At 38.6% G+C, this 27,633-nt stretch overlaps 1 protein-coding gene across 3 annotated transcripts; it reads right to left on the minus strand.

The window, feature by feature from the left end:
• Positions 1-434: 434 nt before the first annotated feature.
• On the minus strand, positions 435-27,172 carry DNAL1 (dynein axonemal light chain 1). 3 transcript variants are annotated; one of them, XM_072629172.1, is made up of 8 exons: positions 26,985-27,172; positions 21,286-21,324; positions 17,270-17,379; positions 13,502-13,557; positions 9,229-9,284; positions 2,987-3,113; positions 1,913-2,053; positions 435-779 (listed from the first exon to the last, which is right to left on the minus strand). In XM_072629172.1, exons 1-8 carry the CDS (start codon positions 26,985-26,987, stop codon positions 739-741), a joined length of 573 nt encoding a protein of 190 aa, XP_072485273.1. In that variant the 5' UTR covers positions 26,988-27,172; the 3' UTR covers positions 435-738. The 3 variants fall into 3 exon arrangements, with proteins under 3 accessions (XP_072485273.1, XP_072485274.1, XP_072485275.1); XM_072629173.1 differs by lacking the exon at positions 26,985-27,172 and adding an exon at positions 26,911-26,980; XM_072629174.1 differs by lacking the exon at positions 26,985-27,172 and adding an exon at positions 11,703-11,803.
• Positions 27,173-27,633: the final 461 nt, after the last annotated feature.

The following is a 27,633-nucleotide window of genomic DNA, read 5'->3' on the forward strand; positions in this document are numbered from 1 at the left end:
TAAAGATGATCTAAATCCCAGTTAACATGCACTCATTTTTTAACAAATCCTAATATGGAACATGCCACCTTGGAGACAAATTTTCCTCTCTTATTCACAGTGGTTCCAACTGAACTTTTCGTCTGCTGGTTCTTAGTCTTGCTGGTGACAGAAGATTACTTCATGCCATATGTTAACTTTTTGAACCAAATAGATGGCATTTGTGTGACTATGAAAAACAAGGAGGTAACTAGACACGAAGGAAGATTGTAAAGATCCAAATATGTGGGTCTAAAACTTTTTCTTGAAGCAACACATATTAAAAAAAAATAGACTGTGGTACTTAAACAAATTGAACAAAGAACTAAAACTTTTTTCTTTGTTATTATAAATAATTAAAATACTTAGGTTGAAGGGACATGAAAAATATGCTTCTGTTTTAACTAGAAAAAAACTATTTTATAAATATTTTATTAGTTTGGGATATGCAGTTGTGACTCAAGAGTGGATACTGCTATCCGCAATTTCTTTAGTTACAAAATAGTAGGCCTGTGTCCTTATAAGTAAAGTTGCTGTCACCACTGTTTTGTTAACTCACTCTTTAGATGGAGTAAGAAAGGGAAAATGATGACAAGGAATTTGTAAAATGTTTTTAAAATATTTTGCCCTCAATATCCTTTTTAAAACAGACAATTATACAAAGCATTATCTATCTTCTTACTTAAATATCATAAGTTAAAACCAAGTGGAAATGTGGCATTAGCCTTCTTCTTCATCTTCCTCTTTAATTACTGGGATTCCTAAAAATGAAAGAGAGAATTACTTCTGAAGATTCTTAACATATTCTTAATATTCTAAGTGACAGAAGCTTTCTGTTGACCTAAAAATTGTGAGATGCTCTGAAGTGCCCACAACTTCCCAAGTTATACCCAAATGTTTCAAATGGACTCATGGTACTGAAGAAAAAATGCTTGGCAAAAAGTCCCTATAGCCTGCAAGAAACTGTTTAAATTCCTTACCCTTACATTCAAGGTCTCCTACAATCTAGCAACACCAATCACACTTTCTAGGCTAATCACCAACTACCTACTCTCTGAAACCCCTATAATCTAATCACATGAGTGTAAGACTGTTCACTAAATGTAAAAGAATAGTGGTACAGTGAAAAGAGTGATGGATGGGGAATAAAAGACCTATGCTCAAATGCGGGCTCTGCCCTTTCTTTGGACACCTTAACATCTCTGGGCCCCTGTTTTCTCATCTGTAAAAGGAAGGAGTTGAACTAGATAATCTCTAAGATTCTTTGCAGCTATCAATCTATGACTCCAGGGCTTGAACTTTCAAATTCTGTGCTTTTTGACTTTGCTGCTCTATAACAACTGGAATCTCATCTCACTCTAAAACCCTATACCTGTCCTATTACCACTACCCATTTTGTAAGACTGAATTCAAATCTTTTCTCTTCTTGGTGAAGCCTTCTCCAACCAGCTTAATCTATGTCTCTGCTGATTATCCATGACAGTACTGTATATAAAACACCGTACACTGCCTTACACTCTTTGTCGCTCATGTTGTCTGCTTACAACTTTAAAAAATTAGAGAAAACACTGCCCTGGAAATCCTGAGTAAAACTGTAACCTCATGAAATACAGACCCACACTCTTAAAAAGGCCTGATTTTCTTGAATCTTTCAGATGATGGATAGCATAGATATCGTCTTAAACAAGCTGGGGAAACCATGGGTGGACCAAACCTCCTCAGTTCATCCTGACTCAAATCTGACCAATCCAAATTGTAACGAAACTAAAGCAGCCTCTGAGGTTCAAGGGGAAGTACTATTTTCTTGTCTGATTCTTTTCTCTGTAATTCTGCATCACTAAATCAGCATTTATGTCCAGAAAATGTCACCGAGCTGCTACCCCAAACAACCTACCATCCAGCTTCTTCAGTTTGGGCACTCGTCTGGTTGCTTCATCAATCCAGACACCCTCAGCAGAATATTTTTCTTCCAGGGGATTACCCACAAACACCAGCTCTTCTAGGCATCCTAATTCAGCCAGCTTTACAAATTCCCCTATGATTACAAGAAATAACTCAAGATTAAATGCTGTATTAACAGTACAATTGCTGGGGCTTAATTATAGGCTGATCCTCGATATCACAGAACATACTAGCAACTGTAATTTTGTGGCTCTTCTGTTTACTTCAGCAACAGGTTGACATTTAAAAGGCAGTTCAAAAAGCTATGCCACATAAAATGACTCTTCCAAGCAATTAAAGGTAAATAAATAGAAGAAAAACTTCAGCCAAAAAGAAGGGATAAGATAATTTTCAGCTGAATCCAAAAGAACTAATTTCCTCTTCTCAAAATTAAAGTTTGAGGAATATGTGATGATGACAAATCACGATGACACATCACAACCATGTCAAGAAGTGATTGTGCAGTTGTTCTTCAAGTCGCATCACACTTCAGGTTTGAAACTCTATGTGATGCCCGCCATGTTTGTCAAGGGAAAGAACAAAGTATGAACAGAATGTGGTTGGAGACCATGGTCAGCAAGACCTTGCATCCCACAATAAATGCTGACCCTGCATAGCACTGCACTAGGTCTTGTGGAGGATACAGAGGTCAGTTCAACAAGGCCCTTGCCCTTGAAGAAGCTTATAGTAAAAGATGGCATGAGATGAGTGGCCCAAAAAAGGTACAAAGGATGACATAAGCTTAGGGAAGGGAGACTCAAAAGAAGAGTTACATTTAAATTAGCTTCCTTATGACCTTTAGGTAAATCAGACAACTTTTGTTCATGGATAGTAAAGAGATTTTGAGCCCTATGGTTGTAGTAAGGTAGTAAACAGCTAAAAATAGCAAACTGCTGGCAACTCAGCTGCTCTTTCTGTCAAAGAGCAAGCCCATTGTTTAGAAAGGAATTTCTCTTTTATATATCCTTTGTCCTCCTACTGAGTTAACTTCTGTAAGCAAGAAAGCAGAATGAAAAACTTGGCTTACCCCACTCTTTTACTAGGTTATTAGACATGTAGAGGATCTTCAGTTTCTTCATAACATGGATCCCTTTCAGCTTCTCAATGAAATTATAAGATATCCACAGCTCCTCTAATGTGTCCCCAACTGCCTCCTGAATAAAATGACAAAATGGATTTAAACATTCCAGATCCATAAGTATTTACTTCTCCTGTGTGTAGTATATCAGGCAGGAGGCAGTTACAGTTGCAATGTACCCTCTGCTGTCATGACTTCTGAGAAGACCAAGTCACCTCCACACCATGAAGGGGCATCAGAGCAAGCCTTGGTAGGGGACAGCCTTTACAATGTACTTGGGAGGTTTGAAAATCATCAATTATATTGGGTTTTTAAAAAATATTCTCTCCTTTGTTTGTACCATTTACTCATGGATAGTACTAAAGGTAAACTTCAGTTTAGTATAACTCATCTGAACTATCAAGGTCTAAATTAGAATTATAAATTAATGAAATTTCACTTTATTAGTAAATCACCATACTTTCACTGAAAAAGATTCAAAACTTTAAAAAATCCTTCAATCTACTTGATATATCAAGTTTTTGTGAGTCAAGAATTGTTCTCCTTAGCCTATCAGATTAGAACATCTAATACAACTTGCCAATAATTTGAATTTTTAAAAAAATTTTCCAATTGCATGTAAAGATAATTTTTGACTTTTTAAAATTTTGAGTTCCAAATTCTCTCCTCCCTTGTTGAAAATGAAAGCAATTTCATACAGGTTATACATGTGCTGTCATGCAAAACATTTCCATATCAGTAATGTTGTGAAAGAAAACACAGACAAAAAAAAAAAAACAAGAAAAATTAACTTTTAAAAAGTATACTTTGATCAGCATTTAGACTCTATTAGTTCTTCCTCTGGAGACCAAAAACATTTATGACTTCATCACAAGTCCTTAGGAATTCTGTGCACGGAGGTATTGCTGAGAATAGCTAAGTCATTCATAGCTGATCAATGCACAATATTGCTGTTACTGTGTACGCTGTTCTGTTTATGCTCACTTCACTTGGCATTAATTCATGTAAGTCTTTCCAGGTTTTTCTGAAAGCATGTTGCTCATTATTTCTTATAGCACAACAGTAGTCCATCACAATCACATGCCACAACTTGTTCACCCATTCCTCAATTGATGGGCATCCCCTGGATTTCCAATTCTTTGCCACCACAAAAAAAGCAATAAATATTTTTGTCCATGTAGGTGGTCCTTTTCCTTTTTCTTTTTAAAATCTCTTTGGGATGCAGACCTAATAGTAGTATTGCTGGATCAAAGAGCATAGTTTTAAGGCCCTTTGGGTATAGTTCTAAATTGCATTCCAAAATAGTTGCATCAGTTCACAAATCCATCAACAACACTTTAGTGTCCCAGTTTTCCTACATCCCCTCCAACGTTTGTCATTTTCCTTTTCTGTCATATTAGCTAATCTGACAGGCATGAGGCAGTACCTCAGAGTTGTTTTAATTTGCATTTCTCTGATCAATTGCAATTGAGAGCATTTTTTCATATGATCATAGATAGCTTTGATTTCTTCTTCTTAAAATTGCCTGTTCATATCCTTTGACCATTTATCAGTTAGAAAGTGACTTGTATTCTTATAAATTGGAATCTATTCTCTCTGTATTTGAGAAATGAGGCCTTTATCAGAGAAACTTGCTATAAAATTTTTTCAAAGTTATGATTACTGTGTATTTTCCTCCATTCTACTTCTCCCCATTTACCCTTCTTTCTCCTTTGACCCTGTCCCTCCTCAAAAGTATCTGCCTTCTAACTGCTGCTTCCCCAATACATACTCCCTGCTATCAGCACCCTGCACCCTTCTCTTACCACCTTCTCTTCCTATTTCCCTGTAAGGTAAAATAGATTTTTATACATAACTGAATACGTAAGTTATTCCCTCTCTGGGTCAATTCTGATTCAAACGTTCAAAGGTTCAAACCTTGCCCAGCCCCACCCCACAACTTCCCCTCTATTGTAAAAGCTCTTCTTCATCTTTTTTATGGGACATAATTTACCACATTCTGCTTCTCCCTTCCCCTTCTCCTAGAGCATCCCTCTTTCTCACCCCTTAATTTATTTTTTGATATCATCCTATATAGTCAACTCACACCCATGGTCCTCTATGTATACTCTTTCTAACTGCCCTAATAATAATAAAATTCTTAGGAGTTACAAGTATCATCTTCCCATACAGGAATATGAACAGTTTAACCTTACTGAATCCCTTAATGATTTCTCTTTCCTGCTTACCTTTTTATGCTTCTCTTGAGCCTTGTATTTCAAAGTAAAATTTTCTACTTAGCTCTGGTTTTTCCATGAGGAATGCTTGAAACTCCTCTATTTCATTACATACCCATTTTCTCCCCTGAAGGAGTATACTCAGTTTTGTTGGGCAAGTGATTCTTGGTTGTAATTCTAGCTCTTTTGCCTTCTGGAATATCATACTCCAAGCCCTCCAATTCTTTAATGTAGAAGCTACTAGATCTTGTGTAACATTGACTGTGGCTCCACAATATTTGAATTGTTTCTCTCTGGCTTCTTGCTATTTTCTCCTTAATCTGGTAACTCTGGAATTTGGCTATAGTATTCCTGGGAGTTTTCATTTTGGGATCTCCATTAGGAGGTGATCAGAGGATGCTTTCAATTTCTGTTTTACTTTCTGGTTCTAGGATATTGGGACAGTTTTCCTTGATAATGTCTTGAAATATGTCTAGGCTCTTCTTTTGATCATGGTTTTCAGGTAATCCAATAATTTTAAAACTATAATCAATAATTTTAAAACTATCTCTCTTGGATCTGTTTTTCCAATGAGATATTTCACATTTTGTCATACTTTTTTTATTCCTTTGATTTTGTTCTATTGTTTTCTTGATGTCTCACTGAGTCATTAGCTTCCCCTTGCCCACTTCTAATTTTTAAGGAATTGTTTTCTTCGGTGAGCTTTTATACATCCTTTTCCATTTGGCCAGTGCTACTGTTTAAGAAGTTCTTTTCTTCAGTGAATTTTTGTACATTTTTTTCCATTGGCCAATTCTGCTTTTTAAGGAGTTCTCTTCAGTGAATTTTCGTACCTCTTTTATCATTTAGCCTATTCTGTTTTTAAGGTGTTATTTTCTTCAATATGTTTTGTACCTCCTTTCCCAAGCTGTTGAATCTTATTTCACAATTTTCTTACATAACTTTCATATATTTTCCTATTTTCTTCTACCTCTCTTATTTGATTTTTAAAATCCTTTTTGAGCACTGCCAGGAATTCTGAGGGGGACTTTCAGGCTTTGCATTTAGCTGTTTTGATTTTGTTGTCTTTTTCTGAGTTTGTGTTTTGACCTTCCCTGTCACCTTAGTAACTTTCTATGGTCAGGTTCTGTTTTTTCTTGTTTGCTCATTTTTCCAGCCTATTTCTTGACTTTTAACTTTATGTTAAAGTTGGGCTCTGCTCCTAGGGTGGAGGGGACACTGTTTCAAGCTTCAGGTTTTTCATGATGCTGTTTTCAGAGCTAGCTGGGGTGGGGGGTGGGGAGAGGAGACCTGTAAGTTTTCAGTTCTTCCAAGGTGCTATGATCTAATGAGAGGTGTGTTCAGTGCTCCCCTAGCCTGTGCTCTGGTCTGCAAGTGACCACAAGCACTCTTTTTTGCCCCAGAACGGTGACCAGGGACCCACTAGAATGGTGCTCCTCTTCGACCTACTGTGACTGGGATGGGCAATGCAATAGTGTTCTGTACCTAGTGTCAGCAAAGGGCTACCTGTAACCTTCTTCTGACCAGTCCCACGCCCCTCTTACTGTCTGTGAGCTGAGAGTTACAGAAGTTGCCACTGCCAATTCAGTTGCCCCTAAGGCCTGCTACTGACTTGCTGGGGTGTAACCCTGCTCTGGACTGCACTCTACTCTCACTCCAGTGAGACAGAACTTTCTTGACAACTTTCTAAATTGTCTTGAGCTAGAAAACTGTTTTACCCTGTCCTTTTGCTGGTTCTACTGCTCTAGAATTTGTTTTGAGGTGTTAAAGTTGTTTGGAAGGGAATCTGGGAAAACTCAGGCAAGTCCCTACCTTTACTCCACCATCTTGGCTTTACCACCCCTTGCATTTATGCAATAACTGACTTTTAGAAAGAATTTCTATCATATCCTAGCTCTTGATTATCTGAGACTCAGAGCATTTAATAACAGTGAAAACTAACATTTTACAGGAACAAGAGAAGAAAAGGCAATAAAACTCAGGGACAATGTGGCATAGTAGAAACTGAATTAGATTTGGAGGCAGAGGCAGCCCTGGGTTCATTTCTGGCTCTACTGTTTCATGCCTCTGTGACTCTGGCTGAGAGACAGAGTTGCCTCAAGCAGAGGTGTCAATACTCTGCAATGCTCCTGAAGGACTGAACAAATCATAATGCAATTGGGAAACATTCAACAAATAAATAAGGACATAACAGTACATAGCTATGGTTTTCCAAGTAAACATGCTGCCTGTCAAATGGATTAGTGGCCCTGTTTCTATTTGTGTTTGACAACCCTGATACAGAGGAGAGAAAATTAGGCTGGAGATCAGGAAGATGAGGATTTCAGCCCTGTTTCTATGCATACTTGCCATGTGTCCCTGGCAAGTCACCTCTCTTGGTAGCCCAGGCAACTTTCTATGGCTGTAAACATCAGCTAACATTTATAGAGTAATAACACAAAGTATGTTATACATTTATTGTCTCTCTAAGTCCTGACAACCATCCTATGAGGTATATGTCATTATTATCCCTATTTTACATGAGAGAGGACAAGTGACTTGCCCAGGGTCAGAAAGCTAATAAGAATCTGAGGCAAGATCTGGACTCGGTTAGTGCTCTATCTACTAAGCCACCGAATTGCCTTTAAAAATTACAGAACAGTTGCTGATCTGTATCAGTAAGAGGAATTCCCTTGCCCAAAGTTCCCTAAAGCCAGTGAAATTGCAGGTCCATACTGCCTCCCACCCCACCCTGTTGCCCACTCCAAATGATCTGAATTAAGTCACAATTTTTCAGGGCCTCAGTTTCCTCATCTATAAAATGAAGGGGTTGGACTCCCCTTCCAGCTCTAAATCCGGTGGCTGAATAACTATTTGTTCCATGTCATACAGTGACTTCAGCTATTATTCCGAGCAACCTTCATTCCTATTCAGTGATGGTAATTGCTTCCATAAGAGTAATGTGTAAGTTTAGGACTGCCAGGCCCCAGCTCTCCTCAGTCTTAGGAGGGCCTGCCTCCCAGGTTTACCCTGACCAGGCTCCTGTGATGCAAAAGTTGGGCTTTTGAAAAAGCCATTAAGAAGTTCACAAAGTCTAACAGCAAGTCCTTTCTTCATTTCTTGGCTTTACAACCCTGAGTTTCTTGTTATTCCAAGGAGAGAGGAGAAAACAATCCTGGCATTATTTTCCCAGGAGCTATGTTTGGTTTTGCAATGAGGCTATCTCACTTCAACTCTATTAGAACTGAACTGATTCCTCCAAATGTTAGCTGATCATCCACCACATTCAGTAAATGCCTAATAGCTAAAGGCTCTTAAAATTCTTATTTGTGGTAGACACAGTGCTGGGCCTGGAGTCAGGAAGACCTGAGTTCAAATTTGAGCTCAGACTTTTACTAGCTGTGTAACCATGGGCAAGTCACTTCACCTGTATTTGTCTCAGTTTTCTCATCTGTAAAATGGAGACAATAATAGTACTTATTTCCCAGGATTGTTATGAAGATCAAATGAGATAATATTTGTAAAATGCACTTAGCACAGTGCCTGGCACGTAACAGACATCATATTAATGTGAGCTACTGGGGCAGTTGGGATAGAGTGCCTGGCCTAGAGTCAGAAGGACCTGAGTTCAAATTCGACCTCAGAAATTTATTAGCTGTGTCATCCTTCACAAGCCACTTAACCCTGTTTGCCTTAGATTCCTCATCTAGCAGCTAGAGAGGGAAATGGCAAACCACTCCAGTATCTTTGCCAAGAAATCCCCACAGGGGGTCATGGAGAGTCCAATATGACTAATGACTAAACACCAACAAATGTGAGCTGTTACCATTACTATTATTAAGTTCTTAGATAGAAAAACAGATTGTACAGCAAAGAAATGCTCTCCAAGTTTCTTCTTTAAAGAGACGGACAAAGAATTAAAAGAAAGAAGCAGTCCCAAATACCAAAAAGAGCTCTAAAGTCACATGCTAAAGAGTGTTAAGAAAGGTAACTTACCAATCCATTTAAGTTCTTTATATTATTCCTTCCCAGTGACAAGATGCGCAGGTTTTCTACAACATAGAGAAAATGATTTTATGTGTATTCAATTCAAAAAACTTTTTATTAACTATATTCTTACGGTGCCTGGCACATGAGGCACTTAATATATGCTTATTTATATATTTTTTTAAAATCCACTTATTAAGTGCAAGGCAATACAAAGATTAAAAAACCTCTCTACCCTCAAAGAGCTAATCTTGATGGGGTGGGTGGAGGAAAGGGAAGAGATGAAAGATCTGCCTAGATAAGTAAATGCACAATCATCTGATAAGGGAAGAGCACAGACAACTGGGAGGAGGGATGTTGGTAGGAAAGTTATGGCTCTCCTGAGGTGAGCCTTGAAGGAAATTAGCAATCCTAAAAGCAGAGACAAGGCACAAAGGCATGGTGAAGGCAGAAGAAATGCCCAATTCAGAGACAGCAAGTAGGTTAGTTTGGCTAGATGTATAATAATTAAGGGGAATAGATTCAACCTTTGTAATGCATTATTCTATTTATAATGTACATTGTTGTAAATGTGATAACTGAAGGTTATATAGCACTGTAGATTGCAAAATTTATATAGCACTGTTAGATATAATCTCATTTGATAGTGCAAATGTACTCAACACAAATACAATGTGTAGAAAGATTCTTGTATTATGAATAAAGGAATTAGTCTGGATCCTGGGGTCCAAGTGATTATAGGACAGGAAAGACAAATTTCTCAGTCTGGGCCTATATGAAAAGCTTAGAACTAAGGGGACAATGAGGAAGGGAAGGGAGGGAAGGGAAGGAGGATGTCAGAAGTATAGTTTAACCCCCCTCCCTAAAAAAAAGAATACCAAATGACAAGTCAATAAAAGTATTATGGCTTCTGTGATCACAAACCAGGCAAATATGTTGGTAACCCCAGGTAGAAATAACTCAACTTCAATCAATCACTATTGAGTGCCTATCATATGCCAACACTTTTGGCTTGCCTGGGGCCAAATGGGATCCTTACCAAATAATTGGCCACAACAGGTTTCCTGTCTCATCCCAGATGTAAGCTGGAATTCATGGGGTTTCTAACTCCTTCAAGGAGAAGAATATGTGCACTTAAACAATTCAGAAGTGGTAGAGATAGGTATTGGTTTTCCTCAGACCATCACAAGACTACCAGAATCATGATTAATGTGGGGCAACTAGAGTTTGTTCCAGAGTATGGGTAGGTAACTATAATTTGAGGAGCACCCTTTCTTCCCACCTCAAGTCATGCCATGGATCCCAACATGATGCAGCATCACCCCCCCAGCCTACTCCAAGTCATTACTTTGGAGGGTCCCATAACCATGGTACTCCTCTTTGGGGGTCCACCTATTCACACCATTGCCCCACTCAGTTGCCTCCTCCTCTGCGGGGAGGGGCAGTTGATGTGTCAGGGGCTGTAGACTGTACAGTGGAAGGACAGGCTAGATTCTCTGGTAGATTACCTGTCTCTACCCTAGCATAAATACTGTCTATCCTCCCAGTCCATCCTGAAATGCAGATTGATATCATTACTCATATATTCCCAAATGCCAAAATACCTTCTTATGTCCCAGGTGAGTTACTAACCATTGGAGACTACTATGTTCCCTCCTCTGGAAGCAAGTTCATAGCATCCTAGGGTCTGCTTTCATGATGGCTCATTCTAATGTTTTTGGTGCCCTGCCTTGGGGCCTTATCATTTGAAGGTTCCATGTTAATAAATCCCCCTATAGCTATGATTTAAAATGTCAGTTTTTTATATACATTAAGAAATTTATTTAGTTATTTTATATTTTGGAGGGGGGAAGACAAAGCAATTGGGATTAAGTGACTTGCTCAAGGTCACACAGCTAGTAAGTGACAAGCGTTCAAGGCCAGATTTGAACTCAGGTTCTCCTGACTCCAAGGCCAGTGCTCTATTCACTGCACTAGTTGCCCCTATAGTTAGAAATTTAAAATGATTACTTAAACCTGAGATTCCTCACTTACAATTGCATCTGTCACTAGGTACTGTTCTCTCCATAAACTCTCCTTCTCTAGGATTTATTTCCCTACTCTACAGCTTAGTTCTCCCCATCAGGGAGGCTCAGGGCACCTGCTTTCAGTTAAGTAAGAGTTTGAAAAAAAAAGCTCAAGGGAGTTTGCTGTAACAGAAAGAATATCTAACTAGGAAAAAGGAGCTTGCATTTTAGTCTCAAGTTTTGCGTGACTTTGGGCAAATCACTTTCTCCCTCTAGACCTTAGCTTTCTCAACGGTAAAATGAAAGGACCAGATAACCTCTAAAGTCCCTGAGGGTGACCTCTATTAATCCATCAATTTAGGAATTAATGAAGCTGACTGTCCTAGCAGGAAATAACATCAATGACTCTACCTCATAAGATAAATGTCGAAATTGTAATTTTACACCATGACAGAATCTCATTAAAGCAATGATTACCTATAGGCATGACTGACTGTCAACTGCTTCCTGATAAGGATGTTCAATTATTGGTTGTAGAAAGCAATCAAGTATCAGCTGAAGGGATGCTGTTATTGAATCTAAGAAACCATATTTTAAGCGTTTCATAGCATGAAGACATATACAACAAAAATAAAATAATTAACTTCAGTTTGTCTTTTTAAAAAATCTATACTTTCAATGATGTTGAAAAAGCATTATTAGCAAATCACTAAAATATCTTTTCTCTTCGGGAATAAGTATCATTACTTTGAATTAAAGCTTATGTAATTTTCCATATTCTTATTATCACAATTTAGTTTAAATATGCTTATTCCCTAGAACCTTATAATCAATCCTCAATGCATTTATGCTTTGATTATAAGAATTAGTGAGTTATTCTATGCAAAAACTTTGACTTTTTAATTCCTATATAAATATAAGGTATTATAAAAATATAAATTAAATCATTTTCATTTATAGAAATTAAAGATTCCTATAATCCTATTGAAACTTCTCTAGGGAGATATGCTATGTTTTAAAAATCAAATTAGAGTTTTAATTAATATTAATATATAAGCTTATTAAGGAGAATGAAAGCTTGGATAAATTATATTTGAAAAAAATTTATGAGAAAATTGTGATGGCAGGCTAAAAATATCCTTCAGTATTTACTGTTCAGGAATAAGCCATTTTATAGTTGTATTGACACCAAGAATTACTGAGTGTTTTAATGTAAAGTACTGCAAATTTTTCAAATACTTTATGATGCCATGTAAAGTAGCTACTCTTAGAGACAGTGAACTAACTTTTCACAGCAGTTCTCAATGAAACCAAATCACTGCATCCTTGGGTTCCACTATCTTGGTGGGGAAAAACATAAACTGCAGACAAGGATTATTTTTAGAATTCAGCACTACAAAGAATTTTCTGCTTATGGTGTCAATTCCCCTGATTTAGAACATAGTGTTAATAGGACCAAGGTCGCAAGCTCAGTCCCACTAGGGGCTGGTTAAGGACTCTCACTCTGTTTCAATAACCCCATAGAATGCTGACGGGGTGCTTGTGCTCAAGCCCCACCTTAAGATAGTGTTTTATATGTTATTTTCTGTTATCCCGTTACAGTTCTGTTGATACCAGTTTCCCTACAATCTTTAAACTTAAAAACAAACAGAAACAAAAAACAAAAAAAAAAACCATGTGCGTTGAGAGGACTGAACTCCACAATTCTGAAGATCCCTTTCAGCTCTCTATCCCAGAATCTTAGATAAAAAGTGCATTGTCTTTTGTACCACAGTGAAGCAACTTTACGACTAATCATCTTTTCCAGTTTGGAAAGGACCTTAGAGGCCATCTAGCCCAAATCTTGTCCTCATTTTACAGGTAAGGGACCGAAGGGTTAGAAGTTATACGATCTGTTCAAGGCACAGAAATGAAATGTCTCAAATGCTTATTAAGTCTGCAAAAAATAAGAGCTGAGTCTACCATTTCAATTACATGTTCTAATAATTTGTAATTACTTCTCAAAAATCAAATAAACACTAAATTATATCTGAACTTCTCAGATCTATCTATGTTCCAACCTAGTTCATCTGAATGTAGGAAACATCCCTATATTTCTGACATGTCAAATTTAAGACTGTTTGGTAAAGTTATCTCTTCAGTTCTTCTATGACACTGAGATCTGAGGTATTTAGGCTTTTCTTTTATATGATAATTATTTGTAGATAACCGTCATCAAACTTTGGAAAGCTTATTTCAAACAGCCAGAAAACTCAAAGAACTGATAGATTACTTACTTAAACCATTCAGATTGGCAATTTTTTCAATGCAGTTTGTAGACAGCGAAAGCTTCCTTAGAGAGAATAAAAATAAATTAATTGGAACATCAAAAATGTCAGCAAAAGTTCCTGAATCACTCAGCCTGAACAAGAATGCCATGATTCTTTATGTGCTTGGCTAGATCTTAAATCAAAGTCTCATATTCAAATCCCTTAAAACCTTCACAATGAGAATAATGATAATGGCTCACATATATATTGTTGGCAATCATTCAGTTATGTCCAACTCGAAGTGACCCCATGGACAATGTCTGTGGGGTTTTCTTGGCAAAGATATTAGTTTTTTGCTACTTCCTTCTCCAGTGTATCCCCATTTCACAGATGAGGAATTGAGGCAAATAGGGGTTAAGTGACTTGCCCAGGATCACAAGGCTAGTGTCCGAGGCCAGATATGAACTAAGATCTAATTCCAGGACCAGTGCTCTCTCCGCTGCACCACCTAGCTGCCCTCACATTTATATGTACCACTTTAAGGTTTAGAAAGTCAGCCTGAATTCAGTGTTTAAGGATAATTCTTGACTTCTTTTGCTTCCTTAAAGTAACTTTAAAATGATTTTTTTAAAAAATATAAATTCTTAGCAATTTCATATATTTTTTAGTTACCTAAAGAACTCCTAGTCAATTGGAGAAGTAGAAAGCTCAATATGTTATGAATATGGCTGGTAACTAATTCTCTTAAGGTCTGGGAAAGGATGGCTTATTCAAAGTATCTGTCAGCACATGAATGATAACGATAACTAACAACCCCTTTCCAAATCCATTTCCAAGGACTCTGATCCTGGGCTAAAAGGCTCTAAAGATTTTTGTCTTGGAGATGGTTCCTCTGATGGGATGTGTACCATTAAGAAAGAGAATGTCTGAGTGCCATACTTAGCAGCACTGAAGAGGATTGCCTCACAGTACAGTGTTCTCCAAATACATCAAAACAACTATAATTCACATTAAGTAATGCTTTATGGTTACAAAGTGAAAACACTAATTACTTCACTGGATCTTCACAATTCTGCGATACAAATGGGTCCTGATTTCCTCATCTGTAAGCTGAGGGGTTCTACTAACGATTTATAGTTGAAAGGCAATATAGTATAGTGGAAAGGGTCCTGAAATGGAAGTCAGGAGATCTGAGCTCTAATTTTGGCTCCTCTGTGTTTCCCTAGGCACCAGGGGCCACCTTTCCCTGGAATATCCCTCCATTCCTGCAGTATTCTCACCCGAGAACATCCCTGAACCATACCAACCCCCTTTTCCCATTGGTGAGTTCCTTCCAGGGGCCTCATCTGACTTTGATGCCATGCTTCCTCTGAGGGAACCACCTCCTCAACTCCCTCTTGTGTGTTATCTTCCCCATTAGAGTGTAGGTTTCCCAAGGGGAGTGACAGCCTTTCTTTCTGCTTGTGTCTGTATCTCTGGCTCTGAGAAAAGGGTGCATCCACTGTGAGTCCTGCATAAAATCCAGCTGCCCACTGGCCTTACCAGTGTGATCATGTTCAGGGCACTCCATTTCTCTAACAAGTATCCTCAAATGACAATCCGTGCACCACCTGCTTCATTGGACTATACTAAGAAAAGCTGTTGTACAACTCAAAGCCCTCAGAACTGGAACTCAGACCTCATGGATCTTAGACCAATATTCTTACTATGCTACTACAGCTGCCTCAACGAATAACATTCACATTTCACAGGAACAGAGAGCTGGCATGGAAGCGATGACTTACATATCATCAAGCCAAGCCTCCACATTTAACAAATGAGGAAACTAAGGCCCAAAAATGTTAAGTGACTTGCCCTGGGTCACACAGTTAGCAAGTGTCTGTGGTGGAATTCAAACCCACATCTTCTTGACTCTAAGTCTAGTATTAGATGGTGCTGCCTTCACCTTGTTATGTACTCACTCTCTGTTAATGTGGCTAGATCCAGGATGTACCAAAATTCTCAGTGCAGTTTTAAGATAGTAAAACTTAATACTGAACTACGATCTTTAAGGACACCTTGAATCTAGAATGGCATCAGTGCATAAAATGGGTCCACATGGTCCACCCTCATTTGGCCATTCTATTCCCTCATAAATCAGCTCTTTCTCACTTCTTAGGATCTACAATAGAAACTTGCTATCTTTCCTGGTACGTAAACTAATAATAATCTCCTCTCTACAGACTCAAAAAAGGCTTAAAGAACTTCAGAAATAAAAAATACAGTTATTGTAGTACAAGTTATTAGCCACATTTTACAAATGAGCAACCTGAGCCCTAGAAGTTGTCATTTCCCCAATGTCACAGAGCCAGTACAGGGGCCAGGGTTAGAACTCAGGTCTTTGACTCTTAAGTCCAATGTGCCTTGCCCTACCCCATGCTAATGTGGTGATTCATAGTATTTAGGAAAGAGAACAGAATTTAGAGCTGGATGGAATCTTAGAGCTGTTCTAGCACAATGATATCATATCACAGTTGAAAAAAAAGGCTCTTGAGAATAACTAAACATGAATGTGGATCAGAACTGGTCAGAACAACATGGTATAGTGGTTAAAAAGCCATCTCTGGAGTCCAGGAGACATAGGCTCAAGTCCCTATGACATCTACTGGCTGTGTGCCCTTGATACCAGGGGCAGCTAGGTGGTGCAGTGGATAGAGCACCAGTGTAGGAGTTAGGAGGACCTGAGTTCAAATCTCACCTCAGACACTTGACACTCACTAACTGTGTGACTTTGGGCAAGTCACTTAATCCCAATTGCTTCATCCTGGGTCATCTCCAGTCATCCTGATGAATATCTGGTCACTGGATTCAGATGGCTCTGGAGGAGAAGTGAGGGGGGTGACCTGCATAGCCCTCCCTCACTCAAAACAAAGTCAAGTGCAAGTCATGTCATTATTTCTCTGATGGCATGGTCTTCTTTGGCAACAAAGGATGAACACACACACATATGCCCTTGATACCTCTCTAAAATGATAGATTCCAGAACAAGGACTGACCTGCAGTGGTAGAGGGACTTAACTTAATGGGGACTCCCTCTATCAATGAAATAACAGGTCTTCTCCTCCCCACCAAAACTGATCAGAAATGATTCCTTACATTTATTTTTCTAGAATTAGGTTAGTCTTCCTTCTACCCCAAAGTAATTTCCATTACACTAATTTTATCCAAATGCTATGTGACAGAGTCATGAAGAGTATTATATAATAAGATACCATACAATGTTGATCTCCAAGCTCTATGTGAAAGTCACTGTAGGTTAAAATGCTGGGTAAATATATGTCACAGTTATAATACAAAGGAATCAAAATGTTGATAAAATTGGTACATAGTATTTTAATTCATTCTAATTTATTTTAACGTAGAACCAAAGAACAGCTACGAAATGGAGCTTTTAGCAGGTTAAGTATAGTATAGGGCTCATAGCTTTGTCTGGAAAGAAGCAATGTACAGATTTTTTGTAGGGAAGCAGTTTTTTGGATCTCTCTCTGTTTTCCATGCTAATGATAATCAGATACAATGAAGAAAATATACCATTGGATATCATTCTATTAAAGACCCCAGAAACTCCCAAATCAGTAGTGGTCTCTTTATGTATTTGACTCTCTCAGCAGATAAATTATGGGCAGAAACATACATAAGGTGCAGAGAAGAACAAACATCTCTTTTAAAGCGTTGCTTAAAAAAAAGAGAAAAGGAAATTGACAATTCTAGAAGAACTGGCAAGACAAAATAATTTATTTTCTTTCCAGAACTTACTCGCAATTAGCAAGCATGGACAAGGATGCATCCATCTTCTCTACAGGGGGAATCTGGGCATAAAGTTTTACCTCTTTGGCTTCTGCTGGCTTCTGACCTGATTTTTCTTCCTGGGATGAAAAAACGTGGGAAGAATAATATTGGAATATTTAAGCAAAATAGGGTAATAACTTCTGAGGATCCCTCCATTTTTACTCAAAAGAATTAAGAAAACCCAACACCAATTATTATGCTCTCCCAATGAATGTTTTCATTAAATAAATACTGATCTTATGCACTTCTATGACATGATCAAATTAGGTAATTCTTTGGTATACCACTACCAAATGGAGACGAAGGATTAAAGAAGACGTTTCACATCTGGGATAGTCAAAGCTTCTAAATTCCATCTATTTCTAAACACTTTCCTACGAAGATGTTCTGGTCTTCCTAAAATCTTCCCTTACATTCAGGATTCCAGACTTCTAATATCAGCTGTTTTCTTTGGTATCTCTTCTTCCTTTTTTCTACCCTCAGTTCAATCAAAAGTAGAAATAAAAAAATAAAATAAAAGCTCTAGAAGCTTCATCTCTACCACTGAGCTACAGCAGCACCCTGAGAAGCAATGTGGTAAATGCTGGATTTGGAATCAGAAATCATAGGTTAAAATCCCACCCATCACTTTGGGCAAGTCATTTAAACCTCTCTGGTGCTCACTTGATTATAACAAGGGACTAGACTAGATGCCCTCAAAGACCTCCTTCAGTTCTGCATTTATGATCCTATTGTCTTCTTACGGTGGATTGCCCAGACACATTAAGTGCTTTATTTTTAATGTTTAATACACTTTGCTTTATTTAACCCTCAATACCTCTGTGAATAAAATTTTGGGCTAAGTCTGAGAGTTGGAGATCAAGTGATTTATCCAAGTAGTTGAGTTGGGATTTAAACTTAGATTTTCTTCTTTCTCATTAGGTTTCCTGTCCAGTCAAAGGGCAAAATGTGGTCAGCCTTGCTCTGCTAAGGAAGGGATTGGGCAAGGGAGAGGCCTCCTCACTAGACTTCTTTAATAGACAAATCCTTTTCCCTGGGGGCTTCTGTGTTGGACAAAGCAGCTTCCATAACCTGGCAGGTCAGGGCAGTTAAGGTCTGTGTCAACACAAATTACTGATCTTGAATTTACTAATTTAATTGCCTGCCTTCATTAGTAGACTTCCCTTTTACATTGCCTGGAATCATTCCCCAGTGGCTGACATACTCCCATCCTTCCTGCTCTTTCCATAGTCCTGATACTGACCCTCTCCCTATCCTTAGCAGTTCATTCCTTCATCTATATTTCTATCTCCATCCCCCCTCAATCCTACCCAATATCCAATACTAACTAGCTCATTCTATATCCACCAACCCCTTCTGTTGCATCCTTGGGTCTGTCTGCTCCATAATTAATCAGCTGGCTTTCATACTAAGTCTCTTTTCTCACTCTTTCCATCTTCTGGCACTCATTGAGACGTGGCTCCCTCCTGAAGACACTGCTTCTCTTGCCATCCTTTGCAGATCCAGTTGTATTTTCACTCATCCTCAACTCACTGATCATGGTGGTGGAGGCATTATACATCTTCCTCCAATGGTCACTTCTAGACTCTCCCTTTACCACCATCACTCAGTAATGTCTTCCCCTTTGGGGCTCATTTATTCCAATTTTATTACCTAATCTAGATTCTGGTAACTCCAGACTAATACCCCAGAACATTGTCCTTCCTTTCTCAATGAGTTCAGTGCTGTCTTTTTGTATAGTTCTAGTCTGAATGAAGGAGTTCACTGTTGTTTCTCTGAATGTCTTGAGCATTACTAGATCTGGTGCCTTTTTAATATCTTTGCTGAAGAATAGGATGTGAGACTTGGGCTTCTCTACAACTTTTAACACTGCCATTTTAGCTAGAAGACTTCCTCTGCCTTCTCAAAGACGAAATTGTCATCAAAACATGTCAAGAATTTATCTGGCTCTGTATTTTTAGTAGAAAGAGATCTCCAGCAGATGTCTAGATAGTTAAAGCCTTCTATCACAAGTATATCTTGCCTCTGTGCCAGTTTTTGTGATCCATGTCAAGAGAGTCAGCACAGTATAGCGAAGTTAGCTGACCTGAGGTAAGAAAGCCTGGTGGTTCAAGTCCATCCTCCAACATATGTGGACTATTTGATCCTTTGAAAGCCACTTAATTGTTAGTCAGTCAGGCATCTAAGAGGGGTACACATTTTTTTCACTGCAAAAAGAATTGTAGATTTTCTTTGGTAGAAGTTTTCTCTCCAAGAGCTGAAAAGAGAATCGATGGTCTGAAGCAAAAAATAAAGAACTTATGGTAGGTCTGCAAGATACTCCCACAATGCTATCATTATCTTCTTATCCTCATTCAAATTTCCACTACCATTCTGTCCACCTCAAGTTCACAGAGTTCCAAAAAGCCCACAGGCCTGTATCTGGTTTTTTTTTAAACTAAACCAATAATTTCCTTGGCAGGGAAAGCTCTTAGTGAAGAGTCTTCTCTACAAATGCAGACAGACATTCTCTGCAAATTACAGTCTTAGAGAGTTTCCTGTGGTCACATAGCCAGTATGTGTCAATTCTCTATTTTCTTTTAAATACCTTACTGGTTCCCCTTTTACTGAGACTGTTCTCTTAAAATAAAAAAGAATATATCTTTTCAGTGCTGGATTAGAGTTATGAGTTTTTTCCTTTCATTTATTTACTTCTTCATATTAAAATACTTCTTTGCTTAATATTCATTATCTGCATTTCTTGGTTATTATTCAATATGATGCCATTTTTAAGTTTTTGCTGGAATAGTGGTGTGGGAGCTGGGCTTTCCACCACTGTTCAGGCAGCCATCTTGTCCAGAAATCCAATTTAAATCACAAAATATTCAAAGTGCCTTCCTTTACCAAAACCTCAAGAGGTAGATACTACAATATTATAATTTATATATTGGTATTATAACAAATCAGAACCTTAAATGCAGAATTTTCCTTGAATAGCAACCAGACAGAATTGAATAAAAAGTAATTAAATAAATTAGTAAAACTAGGAAGAGCTATAGAAAGTAAACAAGAATTGAAATATTTTGTTATTTTATCCAGTGTAATCTGTTTTCTCCAAGACCCACAATTCCAGAAGAACAATGAATATAACACAAGGCTGTAAGAGTTGGTGTGAACATAGAAAGGAAAGAGCAAAGAATAACCCCAAAATTGTGAACCTGTGTAACTGCATAGTAAGGAAGTTGGGAAGAGGTGTGGTTTATGGGGTAGAAATAACTAATTCTGTTTTGCATACATTGAGATTGAGACGCTGATGGGCCATCTAGGTTGATACATATGCCCAGAAGGCATTTGGTAATGTGGGACTGGAAACTGGTAGACATATAAGAGCTAGATAAACAGAATTGGAAGTCACCTACATAGAGAGGAAAACTGAACCTATAAAAGTTAATGAATTCACTAGGAGGGAGTCTATGGTGAGAAACGATGGCCTACAAAAGAATTCTAGGGTATACCTACACACAGGGGTTAGAAAACAGATGATGATCCAAAAAAAAAAAAAAAAAAAGCTAAGAATCAAGTAATGTCACAAAAAACACAAAAAGGAGAAAGTATACAGGAGGACATAGTCATCATCAGTGTGAAAAGCTGAAGGAAGGTCAGGAAGGATAAATACCAAGAAAAGTTCAATGGATTTGACAAATAGATCACTAGTAGACTTGGTAAGAGTAATTTCATTTGGGAGGAAAGACTGTAAACCAGATATTAAGAATTGAGATGTGAATTGGGGAGGAGTGAGGGGCAAAAAAAATAAAGACAATGAGTACAGATGTTTTTTTCTAGAAATTCATTGATTATTGAATGGATGCTTATTGAATGCTTATTGATCAGATATAATTGGGGGAACAAATAATTACATTCTTAAAAGTTAATTTATAGGTTCCAAATTTCTAGTGGTCAAAAAGTATGCTTTATATAATTTTTAAAAGAACTCATATACTTACCCATCTGGCTAGGGCCTCTTTAATTGTTGTTGCTTTTGCCTAAAAAAAAAAATTGTTTTTTAAGTAAGGTGCCTTTATTGGTATCTTCTTTGTCTTAGCTAATTTATGATATAATTTTAATCAACCTTTTATCCCATTAAAATATTAACTTTTTTTAGTATTATACATTGATAGTGAGAAATTTACATTTTCTATAGAAAAATCAGGGGCGCTTAACTTAAGGATGTTACAAAAAAATGATAGTGATTTCAGGGCTATCAGCTTACATATAAATTCTACTCCCATCTAGTTTCCAAAGAAGAATAAGTTGTTGAATACTGTGTATTTAAGAAACATATTTTACATATGGCAGGGCAGGTATATAGCTTCACATCGGTCTGGTTTTTATTGAATTTGTTTTAAAAACAAACTCCCAAAACGAAAGTTGGGCTATTTACATTACTTAACCTTTAAAAAATGGTGGGTAACCACGGATTTTAAAAAATGAAATGTTTTAAATAGTTGTTCACTTGTTTCTGACTCTTTGTGACTTTATTTGGCATTTCTTGGCAAAGATACCGAAGTGGTTTGCCATTTCCTTTTCCAGTTCATTTTTACAGATGAGAACTTGAGGCAAACAGGGTTAAGTGACTTGCCCAGGGTCACACAGCTAGTAAGTTTTTGAAGTCACATTTGAACTCAAGATAAGACTTCCTGGCTTCAGGTCCAGCACTCTATTTTGCGTGCCATCTAGCTGTTCCCATTTTTAAACAAACCAGCTCCAAATTTTATACTCCCTTTATTCTCTGTATCCTGATAATGGACAATGAGAAAATGAAGCCAGACAAAAAATATTACTTTAAAACTATACAATATGGATACTTAATAAATGTTTTGATTGAATAAATGTGAGTAATCTTCCTATCTAACAAATGCTAAATTAACTATTTTTCTTATGTAGCATGCATACACATTTCCATAATTTAAGTCATATTTAAAATCATTCTTTTCAATTAAGTGACTATTATATATGACCTGGCCTCTCCCAAAGTCAACAGGAGATAATTATACAGTTTATATTATTCCAAAGGATCCTAAATCAGCACTAGCCCAGAACTTTATCATAAATAATGTCAGTACATACTTGAGTGTAATATAGGAGCTAATTCTATGTAGTAACATTACAGCATAGAATCTGAGTTGTAAGGGTCCAGAAAAGTCATCTAATTCAATACATATCTGAACAGAAATTCCCTCTATAACATACCCAACACCTGAAGACCTCAACCTACTTTTAGACAGCTCTGTTACAAATTTTTTTTTGTTTACTTCTAGTTGAAATCTATCTCTGCAACTTTTCCTCATTATTCCTAGTGCAGCTCTCTTGGGTCAAGCAGAATAAATCTAATCCATTTTCTACATGACAATCCTTAAAATATTTGAAGGCACCTATCATGTCCTCCCTAAGTCTATGTTTTTCCCCAGGCTAAATATCTCTAAGTCCTTCACCATCCTGGGAGCCTCTTCAGGATATAGCTTATCAAATGTCCTTCCTAAAATGTGGTACCGAGAACTAAACACAATACTTGAGTTGTTGTGAGACCAGGGCAGAGTACAATGGGACTATCGTCTTCCCTGCTCCAAACACTATTTTCTCTCTTAAAGCAGTGTAAGAGTGAACTAGTTTTCACATTGTTGACTAATACTGTATGTGTGATACACTTAGATTTTCAGACCTTTTCCACACAAATTGTTGCTAAGCATACCTCCCTTATTCTCTACCTCCCTTATTCTCTACTTGTAAAATTGATTTTTGAACCCAAGTATATAACAGGGCTTTACATTTATCCCCATTCCATTCCATCTTATTAGATTCAACCTAGTGTTCTAGTCTTCCAGTATCTTATTGGCTCCTATCTTATCCTTGTTAGCCAATCCTCCTAGAGTTGTGTCATATATGCACAAATGTTAAGTATGCCATTTCTGCCTCCATCCAAGGTACTGATAAAAATGTTAAACACCAAAGGGCCAAGGGCTGATCTCATCTGCTGAAAACTTCCCTCTAAGCAGTAAGCTTTTTACATTATAGAAACTCAATAAACGTTTTTTAATTGAATTGATCCATACTTTGGGGGACCCCAATTTTTTTCTGTTATTTCATTAGCATAGGAAATGCCTCTACTGGTGCAGATCAGCAACTCATCCATGGTTTACTATCTTAGAGAATTTCTTTAGTTGCAGAAAGGTTAAGTGGTTTGCCTGTTGTCATCCAGCTAGGATGTAAAAGTAGGCAGGAATTGAACCCAGGGCAGTCTGACTCTAAAGCCAACTTTCCAACCAAAATCCTACATCCTGACTCTTAACGAAAATAATAACGTACATTTATATATCAAAGTACTTTATACAGCACCTCATTTGAATCTTACGACAACCCTGTGAGGTAGACAGCACAGGTGTTGTTCTCATTTTACAAATGAAGAAACAGGCTAAGGCTCAGAGAAGCAAGGTTTACTGACTCCAGGTCCAGCATACTGTCTACCACACCCTGTTCCCTCTCACATTAGTAATCATCAATGACTATTCTTTGGTCTGGTCAACCATTTTTGCATATGACCCAGGCATTCATTTAGATTGCCCTGAGTAAAATCTTTCCTCTGACACACAAGTTGTTACCACAATGTCTTCACTTCCGAAGATTTCACCACAGAAATACCCACCAAGTAACCTAGATAAAACTAAAATGTCTGCCTCAGAAGAATAAAGAAAAATCTTCCTAGACCAGACTTTAATTCAATAAAATATTTATTAAAGGCCTACTTTGTATTTAGTCTAGTTTATCGTTTTGTAGGGAAATAGGGCACATAGCTAAGAAACTATAATCATCATGAGTTCATCAGAGGGGTACAAAACAAGGCACCATTTACTTGACTGTACATGTACATACTGTCTCCCCTGACAGAACGTAAGACGCTTGAGGACAAGGACTATCTTTGTATCCCAAGGGCCTAAAAAGCACAGTATCTAGCACAGAGCATGTGAAGTCATCTATAAATGAGGAAGAGTGCCTAGATGGTACCTAAAGTTCCTTTCAACTCTGAAATCACATGTTACTTGAGAGGAGGAATAGGAAGTTGGAGAGGATAGGGGAATTCAAAATTAACTTGAAGCTATTGTTGGTTCAGATTTGATACAGAAGTCTCATGAGTTGTTACTATTACTAAGATAAATACTTTTAGTTTAATTCAATTAATATTGTGTACACTATTGTGTATAATAACTTTCGTGTTTGTACTTAAGTATATGTAAGTTTTGCCTTCCAAATAACTCTTTGTAGTAATAATTTGACACTTAAAAATCAAATCAAAATTTTATTTGGGTAAATTTATGGCAAAACGAATGTTATTTTAAAAATTTTGAACAAATTTCTTTAATTTTCTTATTTTTTACATATAAAGTTACTCCATCAAACAGTTCATAATTTTACAGTGCATCCTCCTAATACCTTACAACATTAGTTGCTCAATCAACATTTGTTGCATGAATGTTAAACTTTGTTTCACTTTTAAGTCAAAATATGTATCATTCTGACTGTGAATGAGATTAACATGGAATTACTACCTTCAAAAAGGATAGGAAAGAATTTCGGTTATTTTAATATCATGTCACTGCTCCTCAGAAATTGACCAGAGAAACATCTACCAAATAAAGGCCTGAGAATATCCTTCAACTTCTGTGAATAAAGTTATAACTATGCCTTAAGGAAAAAAACTTACAAAGAATGGCAACAAACAATAGGAAAAAGCTGTGTAGCATTATTGGTACCATCCCCACAAACCCATAATCCAGTACTTTTATCACCTCCAACCAGAGGACTGCATGGATAGAATGGGAATGGATTTGGGATTTCATTGGTGGAGGGTTTTTGGATGTGCTTGGTTGTTGTTTAGTGGGTCTGACTCTTCATGACCCAATTTGGGGTTTTCTTCGGAAAGACACTGGAGTGGTTTGCCATTTCCTTCTCCAACTCATTTTACAGATGAGGAAACTTAGGCAAACAGGGTTATGTTACTTGCCCAGGGTCACACAGCTAGTAAGTGTCTGAGATCATATCTGAACTCAGGACCTCCAGGGTCCAGGGCACTCTATCCACTGGGCCACCTAGTTGCCTGGGTGTGCTGAAGTCACCTCCAACTTCTTAGAGTCAAATGTTAAATTTTCAGTGGCAGGGATGTGTTGGAGCCAGATTAAACTGCTCTGGGAGATGACTGTTAAATTTTTACTGTGAGTATTTATACCTTGGAAATCGGCAAACTACAACTCCAGGCTTGATTGTTTTGTTGATTGCCTGGACTGAAAAGTGGAGAAAATGTTAATGTAGCTATAATTTTTTTTAGGGGAGGAGAAGCTGGTTGTTAAACATTTACCAGCACACCTGAAATTCCCTCTACTAATGTAGGTTAACATTTATTTCCTCTGCAACTTACAGCCTTAGAGAGTTGTCTGGAGGCAATGAAAGTTTAAATTATTTGCCCAAAGTCACTTAAATTCAGGGTTTCCTGACCCAGGCAGTACTCCATCCATCAAGTCAAGGTTCTTCTCAGCCATTCATTTTCTGGTTTTACTGGTTGTAAAACCATTAGCTGGTTGTCTTCTTCGGTTCTCCTTCCTGAACACAGCGCCTGGCATCTCTAGGGGGTTTCAGACTATCTAAAATTTTACTGGATTCTCTGCTCAGTAAACAGAGAAGTAGTATGAAGTCACTGATTTCCTCTCTGAGTCTGTCTACTAGTTCAAAAGGCATACTTGAACCTGTTAATTAACTTCCATGACTCACACCTGAGGAACTACTAGAGGCCAGATTTTTTTTGCTAAATTTTAGAACTAAACTCCAGAGCCTTTTTAGTTCTTAGCTCTGACCACATAAACGCAAGAGGAATAGGGAGGAGGAAGGATCATTTAGGGAAAGGAGAGCAGTAATCGCTCTTCTCTCTACGGGCTACCTTCCCATTCCTACCCACCCATCCATTCACCGCTTTGGTATAATTGTTGTTTATTCCAGCACTGGAATTCCAAAAAGACAACAACTAACCATACCTACTCTTCATAAACAACCGTCCTGAAGGATGGTCACTTACTGTCCTAAATTTTCTCTTTTGGCCAGAAGAGACTCCCAACCAATCAATACCTTTCGAGAAACTGGCTTGAGTTTTCAAGGCTGTAAACAAACAGCAGGGCTGCCTGGAGCTCGGCGTTTACCTGTAGACAGTCACCGCCCGGTTACCAGGCAAATCAGAGCATCGCCAAGCGGCTGAGCGATGCGGGCGGCCAGCAAAGCTCCGGGAGGGCCGGGGTGGCAGCACCACAGCCCGCGGACGATGCTCACCGTTAATTAGGGATAGCAAGTGCACGGCCATTGTAGCTCCAGTCACGCCTGGAGCACTCCCCATCTCTCTGGGGAAAAGAACTCCTGCGGTGCAAGGGGTGCCCTTCCCCCCTCTCCTCCCCCTTCTCCCCCTCGGGCTCCCACCGCCCCCAGCCCAAGCCGCGGCCACACGTATGCCCCAGGCCCCTCTCCTCTCCAGCTCCCCCCAACAGACCCTCCTCTTCCTCCTCTCCTTCGCGCTAGACTCCCTCCGCGCCGCTCACCGCTACTTCTACGTCCCCGCCCTCCGTCGTCCCCAGCCCAAGGTTAGCCTCCCCAAACCCTGCAGGTAACTCACCATCCCGCTCCGTTGCTACTGTCACTGCGGCGGTTGCTAGGGCCCAGCCTGGGCCTGGGCGCGTGCGCACTGCCAGGAGGTACACACAGGCGCGAGCGTGCGGCAGCACCACCTTCCCTCTCGGTCGCGCGCGTGAGGCGAAAGGCATTGTGGGATGACTAAAGGGGTCGACCGAATCCTTCCGCTCCAGCCTGCCAGGAGGAAGGGAGCGGGGGAGGGGGAGGAAGGGGGCGGGGGCGGGGGAGGGGGAGGAAGGGGGCGGGGAAGGGGGAGGAAGGGGGCGGGTCTCCATGGTTGCGGAGGCCCAGCGAGCTGCAGGAAAGAGCAGTGAATGGTTTCTGGGCTAGGCTGTGTCTGCTCTGAGCTGCTGCAGGGAATGAGCAGATGGAGAAGAATGCTTCTTGCTTATTCATGAGCAATTGAAAATACCATTAGCCAAGTTCATGCAAAAGAATGCCTCCCCCCAAAACAGCATTTGTCAAGAGATACAAAACTATGCAGAGTATGTGTTGGGGGAACAGATACATACACAGTAACTGTATACAAAGTATCACCTATCAGGCAAGCAGTTTGCTGCTCGAGAGCCTTGGGTTCTTAAAAAATGTTAATTGAATGAATGTGAAGAACAGCTCACACCACGCTGGGCTGG

This window comes from Notamacropus eugenii, chromosome 1 (genome assembly GCF_028372415.1).
Source record: "Notamacropus eugenii isolate mMacEug1 chromosome 1, mMacEug1.pri_v2, whole genome shotgun sequence".
Classification (NCBI taxonomy): domain Eukaryota; kingdom Metazoa; phylum Chordata; class Mammalia; order Diprotodontia; family Macropodidae; genus Notamacropus; species Notamacropus eugenii.